Below are 16095 nucleotides of genomic sequence, written 5' to 3' on the forward strand. Positions count from 1 at the left end.
ATGTAAAGAAAAGTTGGTTGAAAAAGTTAGTGGAATGTGGGACCCATTTTTTTATATTGGTTTTATAATAAAATGTGAGTGAATTGAGTTAGTGGAATGTGAGACCTACTTACTATTTATGGTAAAAATGAAGTGTAACTTTTAATTGGGGATGAACCGAAATGGAAAAGTGTGACTATTAATGGGGGACGGAGGGAGTATTATTAAACTAAGTGGAGTGTATATTACAAACTCAATCAATATATATAATAGAAATTCAAATCACTATATATATTATTTTTTTCGTTCCACTTTAGGAATCATAGATAAAATTCGCATGAGTTTTAAGAAATATCAAAGAGAGTTAGTACAAACAAATAATAAAATATAAATCTCATTTCCTATGTAGTAAAAAGTTTGAGTGAAATGAAGTTATTGGAATAAACCTATTGCTGTTCATAGTAATTCTTACTGAGACTCCTGATATGTGACGGACTAATATAAAAAATCATGACTCCTAAAATAAGACCAAAGGAATAATATAAATTCAATTATATAAAAATCAATATATCATAGAACACAATCAACGTCACAATTTCTCTATGAGAACACGTGCCATTAGGATTTCATCAATCCTCGTAAAATTATCTTTTAGTTAGATATATTGGTGAAAAATAATTTAAAATGAGTGAATTATGAGAAATTAATGTTTTGAGATATTGTAAAAATGACAACATGCCATCGTCCTACTCCTACCATTTTTAAGAAAAATGCATATGCCACGAAGAGGAATTGAGTCTATAAGATTTGAAAAACATGCGGTCTAGATTAGTTAATTGTTACTCTATATACGATGCGTTTATTTTTTAAGTATAGTACTACATTATTTTGGTTCGTTCACTGATCTAATCAGTGCCGGATCCAGAATTTGTTATTTGGGGTATGAGTCATATGATAAATAATTATATAACACTAAAAGAAATAGAAAAGGGTGGTAAAATAATATTTGAAATATTATTCAATTTTGAACTCGTGTATTTTAAATAAAAATAAACCAAAAATTATACATAATATAATATATTTTTCTATGACTCATTTCCTGGACTATATCATCATCAAAGACTTGTAGAAACATTTCTTTCTCAATGAAAGTCACCACAATCATTTAAAGGTTGATCACCAATTCTATTTCGCAACTTATTGTTCACAAACGTCATTCCAGAAAATACTCTCTCTACACTTTAGCAACCAGAAGAATCAAAATTAACTTGATAAGCAAAAAGACAAATGGGTAAGCCAATCCCTCTTTGTTTCAACAAGTTTCATTGAAAGAGAACTAAGATCTTGCAAATTCTGAAAGCCGCTATCTCTTCTCATATCCTCCATGAATATACTAAGTTGACAATCAAGAGACCTCAAATCAATGCTTGAAAATCGAAAGGATAAAAAGTTGCAAGTTTAAGTACACTTTCTTTGTCAAAAGAAGAGAGGCTTTATTTCATTAGATGATTCTTCCTTCAATATTTGTAGCTATCACTTGGAAATTTTTGTATAATATATTATTAATAAAATTATATGTTGTGTGATCAAATACTAACTAATTTATAGTACTAACTATTACTCCCTCCGTCTCCGATTAAGAGTCACACTTTGACCGAGCGCGAGTTTTAAGAAATGTAAAGAAAAGTTGGTTGAAAAAGTTAGTGGAATATGAGACACATTTTTTTATATTAGTTTTATAATAAAATGTGAGTGAATTGAGTTAGTGGAATGTGAGACTTACTTACTATTTATGGTAAAAATGAAGTGTGACTCTTAATTGGGGACGGACCGATATGGAAAAATATGACTCTTAATCGGAGACAGAGGGAGTAACTAATATCAATTTTGTATGTTAAAAATATCAACACAACGACATAAATTTATGATGTGTTGATATTTAAAATTTACATGTTATATTGATGTAATTATGTCTTTGTATTGATAATTTTAATACACAAAATTGAAAGTTATTAATCATTATTGTAAATTAGTTAGCACACTAACGCACTCCATTACTATACACTCCCTCTGTCCCATTAGAAATGAAACGTTTTCCTTTTTAGGTTGTCCCAATAAAAATGAAACGTTTCCTAAAATGGAAACAACACTCTCTCTACTTTTTCTTCTCTCTTACTTTATTCTCTCTTTATTAACTCACAAAACACTATTGCATAAAATCTTGTGCCGGAAATCAAATGTTGCATATTTATTGGGACGGAGGGAGTATAATATAACAGTAGTAAAAAAAAATTTGGGGTACCGCCGTCTGCCGTTATGAATTCACTCCGCCAATGCTAACCGGTTATACAATATTAAATATTGAACCGATAACTACATTGAAAACATTGATGGTGACATTCTTGAAAATACTTAAAAAAGGAAACTAATATACTTACTTAGATAATTGGGCTTGAAATGATACGGTAGACAATGGGGAAAGCCCATAAAGAATATAGTCAAGAGAATATAATCATAGATCCAAAATTAAGTTGATCTTCATATCATAACGGCTCCTTCGTCGGTTGAATAATTTCAAAAGTATACGGGTCAACAAGAGAATAACTAAAATTATCGGGGTCGAAGTCGTATTATTTTCTTCCATTATTTTATTTTTCAAACCTTGTCCTTCCCTCCCCCTGTCTTCACTTTCTTCACTGAAATGAAGTAGAATTCATAAATAAGCCCTAATCTTTTCCTCTCACTACATACCTTCTCTCTGTCTTCAATCCATATCTCTCCGGCGATGCAGGAATTCATCGGCTCTGTTCGCCGATCTCTGGTTTTCAAACCCGACGATCTCAGGAATTCATACCCTATCAACCCTTTTCACTCATATGACCAAATCTATTATGCCACAACATGGCCTTATCAACCCTAACCACATTAGCAAGATTACCCACACAGGCCACAGATTGAGCAGAACACACATAGAGGTTACACTTCTTCTCAGCTTTAAATAAACACATAGCACCCTTGCAGATTTTCATAACACCCTGCCCCCACTTACCCTCAAAACCTTCTTGTTCTAAACATGTACATGAGAGCAGGTTGTAACATAAATCAGACACATATCTCACATTTTTCAAATTAAGCACATAGCCATTACTGAACTTCAAACACATCCCAATGCCAAGAATCTGACACTTTTTGTCATTTGCCATAGAAACAAAGGTATTTTCCACAGGTTTGAAATCAGAGAACACTTTTTTGAAAGGGGAGATATGATAGGTGCATCCAGAATCAATTAGCCAGTCATTGATGGAAAAAGAACAGCCAAGAGTAGAGTTAACAGAAAGATTATCATGAGTCATGAAGCAAACACCTTCAGAATCACTATCCTTAGCCAGGTTAGCCATGGAATCCAGTTGATTATTATTTTTCTGCTTTTTAGGATTATGGCACTCCTTCTTATAGTGACCAACCTCGCCACAGTTAAAACATTTTCTATTAGCCTTAGGATTCCTGCTCTTAGACCTGGACCTACTCTTGCTCTTCTTTTTATCATTCCTATTAGAGTTAATGTCCTCATTACCCCCTCTATTTTTAGATCTGCCCCTAACATTTAAAGCCTTTGACTGAGCAGTTTTAAAAGCTTGATTTTCCTTAAGCTCAATTTCTTTGGATTTTAAAGAACTAATGATTAAATCAAGGGGGGCAGAATCTCTACCATACTTAATGGCAGCTTTAACATCATTGTAAGAATCAGGGATAGCATTCATTAGGGCAATGCTAGTATACTCATAAATGGTTTTGTCACCAGACCTTTTAATGTCTTGAACAAGTTTTTGAAAGATATCAATGTTATCCTCAATGTCCTTTGAAAGATCAAGTTTAAACTTAAAGAGCTTTTCCAGCAAATACATTCTTGATGACATTGAGGTTTCAGTGTACAGAGTATCTAGCTTTTCCATAGCTCAGAGGCAGACTCAATGGTACCAACCTTTCTAATCACAGAATCAGAAAGGTTGAGTAATATAGTAGACCTAGCTAATTCATTCATTTCAGCAGCCTTATCTTCAGGCTCAGAATCAGGGACATTGCCCTCAACAGATTTGAAACTTTTTGCTTAATTAAAACACAGTTCATTTTCTGTTTCCAAATCACAAAATCATTTTTCCCATTAAAGGGGACAATGCTGGGACATTTTGAGAAAGATTTTAACACACACAAAAGTACCAGCAACCTAGAGAGCACAACAAGCAACCCTGCTTTCACAGAGAGTGGTCTTAAACACACAACAGTCAAAGAAACCACTTAAAACAGATATGCAGGGGTTTCTCATGCAAGAAACACAGAAGCACTTATATAGCAAAGACGCACACGCACAGGAGACACCTCAAAGTGATCTCAGACTCAAGAATCAAGTCCAGAAGGAGTTCCTCCCTATCTGTCACGTGTACCCCCGGCAAGAGGATTTCCCAGTTCACAATCACCCAATGTATGGGGGCGCAGGGGGTCACTCAAGACGGTTAAGGCACAGAGTGGATAGGCAATTCATTCAGGAACACAGAGTCAAGCTCTGAGATACACACTTTGAGATTAAAGAAACACTCAGAGAAAACAGCAACGAAAGCGAGAAAGCTGTAAAGAGCAACTAGAACATGCAAGACAAATAGGAGAACAAAAAACCTAAGCCACGGCCAGTGGCAAATACTAGCAACAACTGCCCACCCCTAAAACTAGAAAGCTGTAAAAGGTTTTAGGGATTCAGCCAATTTACCAGAGCGGAAACCCTTCGTTAAGGAGAATGCGTCTTACCTCAGAGCCTGTACCGGAGGCTGAGCCTTACTCTGACGAGCCCACCTCCTTATATTTTGCGACCCGGCGCGCCCAAGTGATCCCCCCGTGGCTCTGATACCACTGTAGGGATCAGATCACTCGGGATTCACTAATTACCGGGACCTCTTTTATTAGATGATCTCTGAGATGGCTAATCTCAGAAGTTACAAGCCAAGTACAAGACAATCTATTACAAGATTACAAGAAAACTGACTGAGCTTCTATTACAAGTCAGAACCCAAATTAGAAACCCTAGCTAACATCAGATCCTTGACCGAATCTGAAATCCAAGCTCTTACTGATTAGGGAACCCTGCACACTTGAAATACACAAGTCAGTAACACAAGAAAGTGACCCTTGCGGATCTAATCTGAAATAGCAACAAAAGTTCAGAAGATTTAGGATATGGCTCAGGTCGCACACACATGACTTCACAGGGCCAAGGACCTCCTCAATCTTCACCAACAAGTCTCAAGGGAGCACCGTGGAGTAACCAAACCCTAACCCTAGGGATACTCCAACTGCTACAACACATAGACTATCTCTGTTGCAAGGATCTCACAGCAACCTCCAACCACTGCTACGCAACACACGAAGTCTCAAAGAACCTCCAACCTCACAAGAATCCAACAAAGAAGTTGGACAAAATCTAACCGAGGAGTCTGAGAAGGAACGCTCAAGCACTCACTTCACACAGAATCTAACCGAGGAGTCTCTCTAGAACCGAGAATCCAAGGTGGAAACAGAAGATCGGAGTAGATAACCGGCGAACGGCGCCGGAATCTAGAGAGAGAGAAGAGAGAAGCAGGAGCAGCTCACAAGAGAGAGAGAGAGAGAGAGAGAGAGAGATTTGGAACGAATAATCCAGAATGTGATGAGTCTCAAGACTCATAACAAACACAAACCTGAATCCAACGGCCAGCATCCACGATCCTTGTGAGATAGCCACGTGGCAGCCATCGGAGTATCCCTCTAAGTTATTGGGCCAAAACCAATATGGGTCACCAATAATCCCTTGGGCCTATGAATTAAATCAGCCCAGCCGAATTTAATCAAAGCCCAAACACAATTAGAGTCCATTATACTTCACACACATCATAAATGACCAGTAAATATATATTGACTAGGAGCATAAAACAGCGATATAGTGATCGAGAGATGAATTTTAAGGCCTGTGATCTCTAGTCACCCTCGCACTCCGATAGATGCTTTCAAGTTTTGAGATTTCACTAGCGACAACTATATTTGCAGTGGTAACTAAAATGTTTTAATCATGACACAAGATCTTTGCAAGAATCCTTGACCTTGGAAATCATTGAAGCAATAACTTAAATCATAAAAAAATGGTGGCTTGAAGCAATTTATCTCAATTATGTTATTGTTCAAGCCCTCCACAAAGGAAGTAAACATTGTATTTGAGAGGAAAATAATGTCATGTATACCTCAATCTGGCGCTCAACTAATTTTACTTGCATATCCTGTTGAGAGGCTGATGCACTATCATTAGCTGTCATATTGGGGCCGAAAGGTCCAAATAGTTGAGTAGGTAAGGTATGTCCAGACGACCTGCAATAGAGGAGTTAATAAATGCTAACTATTTACCATTTTCTTTTTTTGCCTGTTAGAGAACACTTGCATCTTTGCAGGCAAGACTACCCACGCAATCAATATGATTCCTCCTCATAAGTGGTACAAGTGACATTCCAAAAGCAATGTGTCACTCAAACTATAGCGCAATGTATGGTCTATGACTTTATAATAGCCCAAAACACGAAATCAATGAATTCTAGTAGTCTAACATTCAGAAAAAAAAAAAAACATGAATTTCCATGCCTCACAGTTTTTACTACGAAGCAACAGTGTGAATAAAAAGCTAATACTAAGAAGTATGGAAGAAATGTAATGATTGGTAAACAGTAGAACAATGCATACCATGCTAGAGTACTTGGAGAAGGATATACAAAAGACTTGTGATACATAGATGCAGTAGCTTGGAGTCTAGCCTGATGCTGACTGATATTACCATTTGGCTCACCAGCACTGACAGAGCCTAGAGATGATGTAGCAGTAGCGCTAGTTCCTGTACCCACTGAAAAGTTAGTAAGTGTTTGTAAAGGTTCATTACATGAATAACCAAAAGATGGTACCATATATTCTAAGATTCATCACCAGTAAGCTTCATTGATCCTGAATTGAAAACACTGAGGAAATGCAGAAAAGTCTAAACAAATGCTGAGGGCTTAAAACAGATGAGGCTCTATTGCTCTAACGAGAGATAATAGGAGCTTAACCACACAGACACAAAACATTATACCTTGTTGTTGACCACCAGACCTCGTTTCCCATGTTCAGGTGGTACAACTGCATGTAGGGCATGTATTTTGTCTTTCTAACCATGACCTGAGGCAGTGGACAGAAAGAGATGCCCACATAGAAGTTTCTTTGCAGTAGTCATCTCCTCTCGGCAAATAATGCAGGTTGCATCACTCCTCAAAATCAAGAGATAAGAAGTGGAGTCAGAAGTTTAAATCCAGCTAGTCCACCAAGCAGTAAATAACTTACCAGTTGATCTCTTCAGAAGTTGCATCAGGGAAACGATCATTCATATTTGAGGTAATCTTCCGATAGCGCCAGATAGTCAGCAATGCGAATTTTATACAAATAGTATAGAGGGAACATCCTCCCTCCGTCCCCTATTAGGAGTCACTCTTTGACCGGACATGGGTTTTAAGAAATATAAAGAAAAGTTGGTTGAAAAAGTTAGTGGAATGTGAGACCCATTTTTTTATATTGGTTTAATAATAAAATGTGAGTGAATTGAGTTAGTGGAATGTGAGACCTACTTACTATTTATGATAAAAATGAAGTGTGACTCTTAATTGGGGACGAACCGAAATGGAAAAGTATGACTCTTAATGAGGGACGGAGGGAGTATTTTTTTGTACACCAACTATTCCAAATGAGCAAATTTAGTCCGTAACGTTTCGTAATATCTTTTGAGGTCCATCAACTATAAGTTAATATCAATTTTACTACTTTTTTGCTACTTTCAATATTGTCATGACCAAAATACCCTTAAGGCCATGAAGGGAAATTCAACTTATTTATCTTCTCATTTTCATTAAAGTATGTACTCCCTCCGTCCCTGAAAATTTGTCACCTATTTTCTTTTTCGTCCGTCCCTAAAAATTTGTCACCTTTCACTTTTACAATTTTTGATAATGGACCCCACATTCCACTAACTCAGTCTCACTCACATTTTATTTTAAAACTAATATGTAAAAGTAGGACCCACATGTCACTAACTTTTTCAACCCACTTTTTGTTACATTTCTTAAAACCCGAGCCGGATAAAATGGTGACGAATTTTGGGGGACGGATGGAGTAATTTATTTTTCTTTCTTTATTCATCCACTTTCTTCTTTTTTCTAATTTATTTGGGATTATGTTTAATAGTTTCTTATACTATTATTATTAATATATCTCATACCTTATTTGAATATTATGAGATTACTTTCTAGTGCTAGTTAATACTTTTATATGGTTACATTCTCAATTATTTAGATAAAATTAAGATAAATATTATATTTTAATGAGTCTCATAATTTTATTAAACTGAAAATTTAAGTTAATCATAATATATACAACATTGAAATAAAAAATTAATAAAGTAGAAAAAATATGATTCACGAATAGTTAAGGGAATAGATATGAGAACTATGAACAATTTTCATGATGTTGTTGTAAATGGTCTAATGATAATATTAAAACGTGACATTTTGATACTAAACAATTGATAGCAACTATTAATTTTTTATTTAATTAAACAATCATAGATTTAAACTAATCATTTATTCAACTAAGGAATGCCATTGTCTTTTTTATTAAATTGATTATTGATAATTTCAACTAATTTTTTTAGACTACAATTACTACATAAGACTTTTTTATTAAATTGATTATTGATAATTTCAACTAATTTTTTTAGACTACAATTACTGCATAAGAGTAGATAAAATAAAACTTAGCTCTTTGAATTATTTAAGATTTTGTGTATGTTAATAAATTTTAATTTATTTTTATTTGTCAATTTTGCATTGCACTTAAAAATAACATATTCTTCTATGTATAGCTTTAGAAAAATTAATATTCCATCTAATAAATTGAACTACTTTTATATACAAATATTGTATAAATATAATGTTTACATATATTTATACCCACGTTATTTCACTATTAATATTAAATATAATACAATGATTTAAAATATTATTAATAAGTAAAACTAAACGTAAATAATTAATAGTAATAGAATATTGATATCATTAAAATATTTTATTTTGAAATTAGAATTAGAAGGGACATCTTTTTTGGTACATCAATTATCCTAAATTATATACTTTAATAAAAATGAGAGGATAAATAGATTGAATTGCCCTCACGGCCTTAAGGGTACTTTGGTCATGAAAATATTAGAAATAGTCAAAAAGTAGTTAAATTGATATTAACTTATAGTTGATGTACCTCAAAAGATATTATGAAATGTTATAGACCAAATTTGCTCATTTAGGATAGTTGGTGTACTAAAAAAAGATGTTCTTCTTATAGGAAGATGTATAGGAGTATATTTTAATCACGAGGCGAAGATAGAAATTTAATATTAAAGGTTCAAACAACAATTCATAATTATTTGATTTTGTATTAAATGAATGTGTGTAGTTAATGTATATTTTTGGTAAAATTCAAATGGAACAAATTTTGTGGAACGAACGAAAATGATAAAATAGAACAAATTTTGGGGGACGGAGGAAGTATTTGATATTGATGTTATCGAAAGATATTGTAGCATTAGGTAGAGTAACTAGAAATACATACATTAGTTGGAGAGAGAAACAATTTCGATGTTAAAATAATCGACAAAATCAAGAAATCAACAATGATACCGTCATAACTTCTATTAATAACAATCTTTCTTGACGACTAAATATCGTACTAGTAATAACGGTATAAACTTTTATTAGAAACTACTTTCCAATCATTGGGCATTCACATTAAGAAGTCATATTCTAAGTAAAATACTCCGTCCATCCGTTCCACTTTAAGTGGAGCACTTTTATTCCGACATAAATTTTATTCCGACGTAAAATTTTAGTATGTAGTTTTATTTTATTAATTAATTGAATAAAATAAAGTAAAAGAAAGGGGAGAAATAGAAAAATGAAATTTTTATTTTTAGAGTTGAATACTATTCACTTATGAGGGAAGAGTAGGAATTTCAAACGTAGGAGAATCTATTAAAAGAAAGACGAGAAAAGTATATAAAAATAACACAAATTAAGCATAGCAGAAAATAAAACTAATGTGACACTAGTGCCAACTGCACCCAAAATTACATTAATACACTGACGGTGACATTCTCGAAAATAATTAAAAACGGAAACTAATAGTATAAACTTACTAAGATAATTGGGCTTGACATGATACGGTAGACAATGGGGAAAGCCCATGAAGAATATAGTAATCATAGATCCAAAATTACGTTGATCATATCATAACGGCTCCTTCGTCGGTCGGGTAATTTCAAAAGTATACGGGTCAACAAGAGAATAACTAAAGTTATCGGGGTCCAAGTCGTATTATTTTCTTCCATTATTTTATTTTTCAAACCTTGTCCTTCCCTCCCCCTGTCTTCACTTTCTTCACTGAAATGAAGTAGAATTCATAAACAAGCCCTAATCTTTTCCTCTCACTACATACCTTCTCTCTGTCTTCAATCCATATCACTCCGGCGATGCAGGAATTCATCGGCTCTGTTCGCCGATCTCTGGTTTTCAAACCTCCCGGCGAAGAATCGACCGGATTTGGAGGAATTGTCGAGAAATTGGGGTCTAGCATCCGGAAATCTCGAATCGGTATTTTCGCTAAGCCTCCGGTTCACGCGCTGCCGCCAATTGCGACGCCGCCGCGGAGAAACGCCAGACCAGAGGAGGGGCAACTGCCGCCGATGGAAGGATCAACGGAGGATGAGCCGCCGATAGCTCGGGGAAGAGACAGTAAGATGCTGACTCCAAAATATATGAAAGAGGAAGAATCGAAGAAGAGGAAGGAGGTCGATGTGCAGCCACTGATCCGGTGGAGGAAGGGGGAATTGATAGGCTGCGGTGCCTTTGGGAGGGTTCACATGGGAATGAACCTCGATTCAGGGGAGCTTCTTGCGGTGAAAGAGGTTGATTCCGCCCACACCTTCACATTTTCGTGATTGCTTGTTTTTTTACTTGGATTTAATGTTTCGATTGGTGTTTCTTATGCTCGTTTTATCTTCGCGAGTGCAGGTTTCAATAGCTGCAAATAGCGCTTCAAAGAAAGCACAAGTAATGTTTTGAACTGATTTTACTTGACCTTCCACTCTTTTTTTTGTATTTCAATTGACTCTAATTCGATTGGAAGATGGAATTTGATGGATCATTGGCCACTGATTTTTTATCAGGAATATATAGGTGAACTTGAAAAAGAAGTCAATCTATTGAAAAATCTCTCACATCCAAACATTGTGGTGAGCCGACAGTCTTCTGCATTTTGATTGATCACTGGGTGCAGCTCAACATTTGATCTAAGTGCATTTTTTTATTTCTCAGAGATATTTGGGAACTGCTAGAGAGGAGGATTCACTTAATATATTACTGGAGTTTGTGCCTGGTGGATCCATTTCGTCTCTCTTGGGAAAATTTGGGTCTTTCCCGGAATCTGTAAGTGATAATGTATCTCTTCCTATCATACCTTGAAAGGACTGAGATTTTTGTTGATTTTCTCCTTTAATACCTGTATTAGAGTTCTTGAATCAGTCATATTAATTTTTTATGCTGTCAACTTCTTAAAGTTTATGCATCAAGCTATAATATGTTGAATTCATATTGTCCTTTTTGTCCACAGCATTTTAACCTCTACTTTCGTTGCACATTCAGGTTATCAGAATGTACACAAAACAATTGTTGTTAGGACTAGAGTACCTGCACAACAATAAGATTATGCACAGGGATATCAAGGTAATTTTCCTAATATTTCATAAGCATATCTTTTTGAAAAACCTGGACTCCTAATTTTAGCAATTCTACTCTTATCAGGGAGCAAATATTCTTGTTGACAACAAGGGATGCATTAAACTTGCCGATTTTGGAGCATCCAAGAAAGTTGAAGCATTGGTATTCTTTCTGTTTTATAAAACGAAGAGTCTCTTTTATTTCATGTTACTAGAAGCTGTATCCGAACCGCAATTATTGTGACTGCAGGCTACAATGACTAATGCCAAATCAATGAAGGGTACTCCATATTGGATGGCTCCTGAAGTTATTGTTCAGAGTGGTCACAGCTAGTGAGTAGAAATCATAGCTTTGTTGTTCTTAATAATTTATTTTTTACTCATTAGTGAACTATAATTTGAATTGAACACTGGAGTGAAGCTACCTGTTGAATTCCTATTTCTCCCCCGCAGATATTGTATCAAAAGAACTTCTTGTGCAAAGTATGTTACTTTGTTCTTAGAAAACCTTCTCACCCAAGAAACATCATTTCTTTTTTTTTATTTCTTTTATTTTTATCTTTGGCCATGTAGATTTTGTAATTTTACCACTTGAAGTCAAGCTAAGATCTTCTCTCTGGATAAAATCTTGCAGCTCAGCAGATATATGGAGTGTTGGATGCACAGTTATTGAAATGGCCACAGGAAAGGCTCCTTGGAGCCAGCAGTATCAGGAGGTGTCTATTTGTTTAATACAAAACATTAAGCTATTAAATTTCACCTCACTATTTCGTTTATTCTGGGTTCTTATGTTGCGACCATTTCAGGTTGCTGCTCTCTTTTATGTAGGGACTACTAAATCTCATCCACCAATACCAGATCATCTTTCCCCTGAGGCAAAAGACTTCTTGTTAAAATGTTTACAAAAGTATGTCTGGTGCATACTTGTGTTGCTATCCTATTTTCATTTTCCTGGCAGTAGTTAATTGGGCATCGAAGAAAAATCAAACTGATTGTGGGGTTCTTATATTCTATGTTGTTTTCTTTTACTTGACTATTCAAATCTGGTTTCATAAATATTTGCAGGGAGCCAGACCTGAGGGCGACTGCATCAGAATTGTTGAAGGTAGGATCACAAATTTGAGTCCTGATGTATTTATCTATGCTTTCAGCATGAGCCATACGCCTGGAAAACACATGACATTTTTTCATGCTTTAGTGCAACTTCATATTTTCCATTGCATAGTTGAATTGAGATCTTGTGATTGTTAATATGACACTGTCCTTCACTTGCAATCTGCAGCATCCATTTGTAACTGGAGAAGACTCCCATCTTGCCTGCTCTTCACATATGGTTAGAAAATGATTGTCTCTTGGTACATATGTTCTTCACTGTTTTGGTGTATCCTATATAATAAACTAAGCATCTGGGATTCTGGATCAACAGGAAACTTCCGGAAAACGGATGGCAGCACTTGGAGTTGAAATTAAGAAGTCGTGAGTATTCTTTCGGTTCAGGAGAGTCCTGGTGTATCTTTTTTATTCTTTATCATTTAACTATAAAAATTGGGGATGTATTCATGCTGCAGAATGAACCTAGAGGCTAGGAGGTCATGCAATGGCCTGAAGGACGTAGGTGATTTGGATGGTGCCTGTTGCTCAACCGTCAACTCTGAGCAGTACACAGGGGGATCCTTGTGGCAACCTGTCAATTTTGAGGATGATGATATGTGTCGAATTGATGACAACGATGATCTTGAATTTGGCACATCCACGAAATTCAGACATAGTCTCCTTTCTAGTGATTGTAATCAGGTTAAGGAGTTGACAATAAGATCATCTTGAATTCCATCTATTATGCTAAATGTGCTAGTTGATGTAGTCATCCATGAATGATGCAAAATTGACGTTCTGCCTGGTCTTCTTTGTTCAGAGTTTTAATCCAATGTGTGAACCCAATGATGATTGGGCCTGCAAGTTTGATGAAAGTCCTGAATTGACCAAAAGTGGAGTGGAGATTCTTCCTAGTCAAATTGTTGAGCCTGGTAACAGATCTTTAGGTTCTGTTGAGGTGGACTGTGGCTTTACATTTCCGAGGCAATCTGAGTCTGAAGATGACAACATTTTAACTGAAGCAAAGATCAGAGCCTTCCTGGATGAAAAGGTAGTTTACTGATGAAATTGTACTCTACATCTCAGCTCCTCCAAGAAAATATGGATCTGAGTGTCACAGACTGTCCAATTTGCCTAGTTTGAATTTTGGCATCATCCTGCATAACTCATGTACACCAAAATCTAGAGAACTTCATTTCTTATTTGAATTTCTACTGTATATGTAGGCTTTGGAGCTGAATAAGCTGAAAACACCTCTTTTTGCGTTCTACAATTCCTTGAATGTTGCTGGACCTCCAAGTCCTGTTGGTGGTATAAGCAACAAGGAAAATGTTTCAAGTATCTGCAATCTACCTTCTAAAAGTAGGTCGCCTAACAAGGTAGCAAGTAGGAGATTTTCTACCGCCCTTGATGTTGAGTACAGCCTGAGTCCACGGAATTTCTCCAGACGTGCATCAAATATTGGTGATGAAAACTTTAGAAATTCTCAGGGCGCCAAAGAGCTGCCCATTGATTATCAACCGGAACCACTTACTCCAAGGTATGTAATGTTCTTTTGCATTACTATTTCCATATTTCTTTTTCTCTTAACAATTTTGATACTAAGAAAAAATGTAATGTGTAGCTCTAGATTCAGTGATATACAAAAGAAATGGAAAGAAGAACTTGTTGAAGAGCTTGAAAGAACCAGAGGCAAGTTGCATTTAGTTTCCGGTGTAATTTGAACTGCAATGCACCTCTTCTCACGTGTCAGTCAATATCTTCGTGTTGCGTTGGGAAGTAATCTTTCAGAATGAGAAATGCATTTTCCTTAAGATTTTACTTTTTTGAATTTTATACGTGTGTCTTCTTCAGCATGCTTTTCTTATTAAAAATTGGTGTGCTAAGAAGATATATATTAGGTGCTGCAAGAAGGCAACCGAAGTACATTTAAAGAAGCAAGTTTTTAATGCCAAAAAATATTGTTTACAGTTCAAACTGATCACAGTTACTTCGTTCTGTGCCCAATGCATATACAATCTTCAGGTGGAATTCGACTGTGAATTCAGATTACCTGTCATTCTATGATTAAGTCGCTTACAATCACCATGCTCTCTTTGTTAGCTATACTAGTTGGTTTCAGTGGACTCTTAAAACACTATTAATGCGTACATAAGTAAACTTTCGAAGTTCAGAAATTTCTCTTATAGCTTGATATTAAAAGTCAACCCAAAAGTAGTTCCAGTACTAATCATTTTGCTCGTGTTTTATATGCCGTTTCTTGTATTTTACCTCATTGACTATGCCACTGACACATTCTCCATTGCTATACTTTCAGAACTCATGCGTCAAGCAGGCACAGCCAAGACATCATCTCCAAAGGATCGAATTATGAACCGACAAAAAGATCGGTTAAAGTATGCATCTCCCGGGAAATAAATGTAAGTTTTTCGATAGTCAAGAGTTTCTATCTTCTCTCCTTTCAAGCATGTATGCAATTGGGGAGATGTTGAGAAAATGGCTTCTTGTCTTCCTGAGAATTATTTTGGCATGAGTTTGAAAATGTCTTACGAGAGATAACTATGTCTCTGAGTAATAAAGATATCAAAGTTAAGGCACACTACTTTATGGTGAAATTTAAACTATCACCATACTCCCTGTCATGTGCGAACTAGATCGACCACTTTTGGTTCATCTGTCTCAGCATATATAAGAAATAACATGTGATTATCCTTCTCCCTCCTTCAAGCTTGAGGTGTTTTCTTTATCTTGTTGCAGACAACAAGAATTACAGAAGAAAGATTTGTACGACGCACGTGTGAGTTTGTGATTATTCATGTTTATTTTTTTTTACAAATGAGTGAATGCCATTGTTGTACTTCATCACTGTCCAATATATATATGATATTTGGGTTTGGCTTGAATCTTTTTGATGTTTTTTCAAGGTATTTTTCCTTTTGCCCTGTATATATACTACATTACTAAGTACTACGTATGATATATGGGTTTGGCTCAAGGCTTGGAAAAACGGGTTCCCACACCAGTTTGACATGGAAATGTTGTCCTGGTACCGGTCCCGCAGCACCATTGGGTAGTCCTGATACCCGAGTCGGGTACCCCGCCTCCGAGTTTGGCTGGTACCTAGCCCCGCCATTTGTTTTTTTTTAAATAGGGGTTCACTTACTTAA

The 16095-nt window shown here is 35.6% G+C and overlaps 1 protein-coding gene across 2 annotated transcripts; it reads left to right on the plus strand.

The window, feature by feature from the left end:
- Nucleotides 1-10461: 10461 nt before the first annotated feature.
- LOC125192347 (mitogen-activated protein kinase kinase kinase NPK1-like) lies at nt 10462-15833 on the plus strand. Of its 2 annotated transcripts, XM_048089888.2 has the most exons (18): nt 10462-11026; nt 11133-11171; nt 11288-11353; nt 11436-11546; nt 11763-11843; nt 11922-11999; nt 12087-12169; nt 12471-12552; nt 12643-12743; nt 12902-12941; nt 13119-13169; nt 13263-13312; nt 13405-13630; nt 13749-13979; nt 14155-14468; nt 14553-14620; nt 15246-15348; nt 15686-15833. In XM_048089888.2, the coding sequence occupies exons 1-17, from the start codon at nt 10592-10594 to the stop codon at nt 15344-15346; spliced, it is 2157 nt and encodes a 718-aa protein (XP_047945845.1). In that variant the 5' UTR covers nt 10462-10591; the 3' UTR covers nt 15347-15348; nt 15686-15833. The 2 variants fall into 2 exon arrangements, with proteins under 2 accessions (XP_047945845.1, XP_088925900.1); XM_089069774.1 differs by having other exon boundaries at nt 15246-15833.
- Nucleotides 15834-16095: the final 262 nt, after the last annotated feature.

Source organism: Salvia hispanica, chromosome 4, assembly GCF_029641045.1.
Source record: "Salvia hispanica isolate PSC_SH4W2 chromosome 4, Shi_PSC_v1, whole genome shotgun sequence".
In the NCBI taxonomy this organism is placed as follows: Eukaryota; Viridiplantae; Streptophyta; class Magnoliopsida; order Lamiales; family Lamiaceae; genus Salvia; species Salvia hispanica.